At 32.9% G+C, this 3,902-nt stretch overlaps 1 protein-coding gene across 1 annotated transcript; it reads right to left on the bottom strand.

Annotated features, from left to right (window-relative positions):
* Positions 1–2,003: 2,003 nt before the first annotated feature.
* LOC107461735 (F-box/kelch-repeat protein At5g60570) lies at positions 2,004–3,902 on the bottom strand. The gene is made up of 2 exons (XM_016080284.3): positions 3,787–3,902; positions 2,004–3,550 (listed from the first exon to the last, which is right to left on the bottom strand). The coding sequence occupies exon 2, from the start codon at positions 3,472–3,474 to the stop codon at positions 2,323–2,325; it is 1,152 nt and encodes a 383-aa protein (XP_015935770.1). The 5' UTR covers positions 3,475–3,550; positions 3,787–3,902; the 3' UTR covers positions 2,004–2,322.

Below are 3,902 nucleotides of genomic sequence, written 5' to 3'. Positions count from 1 at the left end.
TGATGGATTTCTTTTTTTGTATTTTGAAGTATTCTCTAATTTTACAGGTCAATGATTAATTCATTGCGGCTTTGAACGTAATTTAAAAATTTTTTGCTAGCCAATAAATTGTTATATGAACAAAACAGAATTCGAATCTCCTATACTTTTTTTTTAATTTGATTAGTAAGCAGCTAACTATTAGATCAGATAATGGATATCTAATATTTTAAATTAGACCACTCAGATCCAATAATTATGGGCTAAAAGAAGTAACTGAATATGGGCCAACATTGTAGTGGGCTCCATTCAAAATGTAATGGGCTAATGACTCTTTGTAGCCATTCCATTCATAAAGAGAAGTCCATAGAAAACAAAAATGATTAAACAACTATTTTTTTTCAGAAAAAAAAAGACTATTTTTTTTTCTCTTTTCGATAGAAGAGATGTATTTTACCAATCAATAGTATAAGTATAAAAGATAGTGACTTCATAGGTTGCGTTTTATTTTAGAAATATAATAAGATAGGATATTGAGAATATAACACAAAAAATTAATATTTTTTATATTTTGTTTGATGATAAAAAAATATAAGATATAATAAATTATAAAAAGTTTAATTTACCTTAATTTTCTTTCTCGTACAAAATTTAGAAAAGAAAATATAATGATAAAAAATATAATTAAAAAATTATTAGGGATAATTAAAAAAAAAGAAATAAATTATCTCTTACTACTTATTAGTATTTCCATATTTTTTTATAAAAAAATACATAAAAGACACTAATATAATATTTCAAATAACATAACATATTTGCAGGGACTAAAAGTGAATTTGATTTGAATTTGAAAAAAAAATTAAAAGAATATTTTTTTATTAGAAAAATTAATTCTATGTTTGGATAGAGAATATAAGAAGTACTTTTTTAGTAAACAATTCATTAAAATGTTTTCAAATTTTCGGTTTTTAAAAAAGCAGCATATTACTTGCTTCAAATAAAAGATTTTTTTTTTCTTTCAATAAAAGTACTTTTGAAAATTGTATTCAAACACCTTTATAATTATATAAAAAATACTTTTTCTCCAAAAAAAAGACAATCCAAACAAATATTAAACTATCTAAACGAGTATCTAAATTTAAACAATACCCTAACTCCTATTTTTTGTACCATAACATTTGTCAAATCATGAGTAACTTTATTACCAGTATAGAACATGGCAATGTAATTTGAGAATTGAGGTTTCCATAAGGTATGGTTTAATCATTGAGGAAAAACTCCATACCAGTTCCTTGCTGAAAGGGGCATTCATATTTGTTTGAGCCAGCTGTTCTTTACTGCTATCAAATACAATAATATTTGCTCCAATCTTGAAGGACTAATTTTATTCAATGAAGTGTACTTAAGATATAATAAAGATTTAAAACTGTTTTATAGCATTCCAGTAGCATTCTTAATAACCAGTATAGTTACTTGTATTCATCCTTGTCATATTGAAAATCATTTTCATTATTTGCTCATAGGTGTAATTGGGGATTAATTGCATATAATATAATACAGTGAAAGATTAAATAATGGGGCCACAAGAGCAGAAAAAAAAGGATTCTGCTAAATCTACTACTAGGAGAGTGAAGATTGGCCCCAATTGCTGTTCCTAATTAAAGGAAAAAAAGAAATTATTTTTAGGCCACATTGTCATAAAGTATGTACTAAACATAAATAGGAAGACAAAATTATAGACCTTAATGCAGGAACTACAGCTGGAAGCATGGACATGTTCCACAACAAACACATTGTACTCTTGAGGGGGACCTCATTTTGATATATTATGAAGAAAATGATTTCAAATATGTTGGAAAGTGGGAACCTTGTTTTTCACCTATGCCTAAGATCTAACATTTCCAACCTTGTTTACATTATCTACTTCATACACCTATCACCTATGGTACCCTTTCCACAACACTCTAGGCATGAATAGTGGACACAAATCAATACATAGGATACACTTTTGGACTGAAGAAGCATTGTGAACAAACAATGAGCATCAAAGCATTGAACAATTAAAATACTTGATTTATTGGTTTACATAGTTGGCTAAGAAAAAAAGATAACAGAACTTATCTGTGTAAAAGCCTAACCTCAAAAGCAATTTGAAATTATGGATCATGACAGTGAAAAATACATTCAAATAAACCATGTTAAAAATGAAAGAAACAAACTTCTCATTTCTCAAGCAGGAAAAGCTATCCCACATTGATTGAACACATGGAACCACCCTTCAAGGCTCTGTCAGATTGAATATACCAGCATATTTGTCTTCAGTTGAGTTAATCTAAAAGTATCTCAACAACCCATTACAGCACAATTATACACGAAAACCCCAACATGCTCCTTTACACCGAGTATCTGCCAATCGATGGTGCCATTCACGACCCCTGACTTAGGACACCATGAATTCAACACAACAGCTTCCCCTTCTGGACCCCTTTGTCCACCCACAACCAGAAGTTTATCTCCACAAGCCTTGAAAGCCAGTCCCCAACCATTAGAAGAATCAGCCCGGACCGGAAGCCTTCCCAATTCATCCCAGGTGTTCTTTTCCTTGTCATATTTCTTCACCATGTTAGTTAGATGCTCAACTGCATACAACTGGTTATCAACAACTGCCACAAGAGGAGGCGCTTGAGCAGCCCCATTAACATAAGGATACATACCCTCTATTTTCCGCCAACTTCTTGTCTTAAGATCATATTCCTCCCCACAGCTTAATGAAACAGTTGGACTTGACATCCCGCCAATCACATAAAATTTGCCATCCATAAAAAATCCAGAGCATAATCTACGAGCTGTGTGCATGTTTGGCAACAGTTCCCAAGTTCCTGTTGAAGAGTCATACAATTCTGCCGATTTCAGAACATTACCATTTTTATCACTTCCCCCCGCAACAATAGCAATGGAACCAGCACTGCCAGATCCAAACAAGCAGCGAGGGCGGTTCATCCCTTGGCACTTCACCCAACCTTGTAAAACCAAGCTATATTTCCAAATAGCAAACTCCATCAATTCCCTGCCGAAAACCAACAATTCACATCCCACAGCCAACGACTCCTTATCCGCATGGTTAAAACATTCATCACAAGGTATCCTAGGCAATGAAATCCATCTATTTACATTGGGGTCAAAGGCCTCCCATCCTCTTGGATCACAAACCAAATAAACCGAATGCTCAACAGCCCCCAATTCCTTCCTCAACCCATATAGGTAGCCACTACTAATCAGCTTCTTGTACCTCTTATTTATACACGATAGCGAAGCATAAGCCGATCTACTAATCCAAGCAAGACAATTCAATGCAACATCATCAATAAGACCAGGAAGAAGTGAATCATTTAGCCCATGTCTTGAAGAACCATCATTCACTCCTTCTCTTGTGCTGAGTTTCACTTTCTTTCCATCTTCATGTAAAGAGAAATCCACACGACTCTTCTTTGTCATATCAAGGAATCTTCTTCAGTGTATCCCAACAAGAATACCCTTATTTCACAAATAGACTTTCTTCATATGCTGCAGCCTGTACCCATAAAATAAAACCATTCTAGTATTAGCATGCAACCAATCTCTTTCTATTCATTCACTATTTCTATCAATTAGGAACTTCACTTTTAGAATCCGTTATACCCTTATATACTTGTATAATAATGGAAAAGAAAAACCACCCTTTTTAGGTACTCCTCCCAATTTGTACATAAAACTGAAAAAACAATAAATCTCTGATAGAAATATGTAAATAAAGCTCAACAGCAATACCTAATGAATCAGGGCTGAGATTTGATTTGAAAGTCTGGAAAATAACACAAAAGCAGCAACAAGAACTCCTAGCAGAACTTGCTTGACTGATTTGCCGCTATGGAAACAGAATCACC

Source organism: Arachis duranensis, chromosome 8 (assembly GCF_000817695.3).
Source record: "Arachis duranensis cultivar V14167 chromosome 8, aradu.V14167.gnm2.J7QH, whole genome shotgun sequence".
NCBI classification, from domain to species: Eukaryota; Viridiplantae; Streptophyta; class Magnoliopsida; order Fabales; family Fabaceae; genus Arachis; species Arachis duranensis.
Note: the sequence above shows the minus strand (reverse complement) of the source record. Positions and strands in the feature narration are given on the sequence as shown.

Excerpts from the sequence above, each read along its gene's own strand:
- LOC107461735 (XM_016080284.3), bottom strand. The coding sequence starts at position 3,474 with ATGACAAAGAAGAGTCGTGTGGATTTCTCTTTACATGAAGATGGAAAG.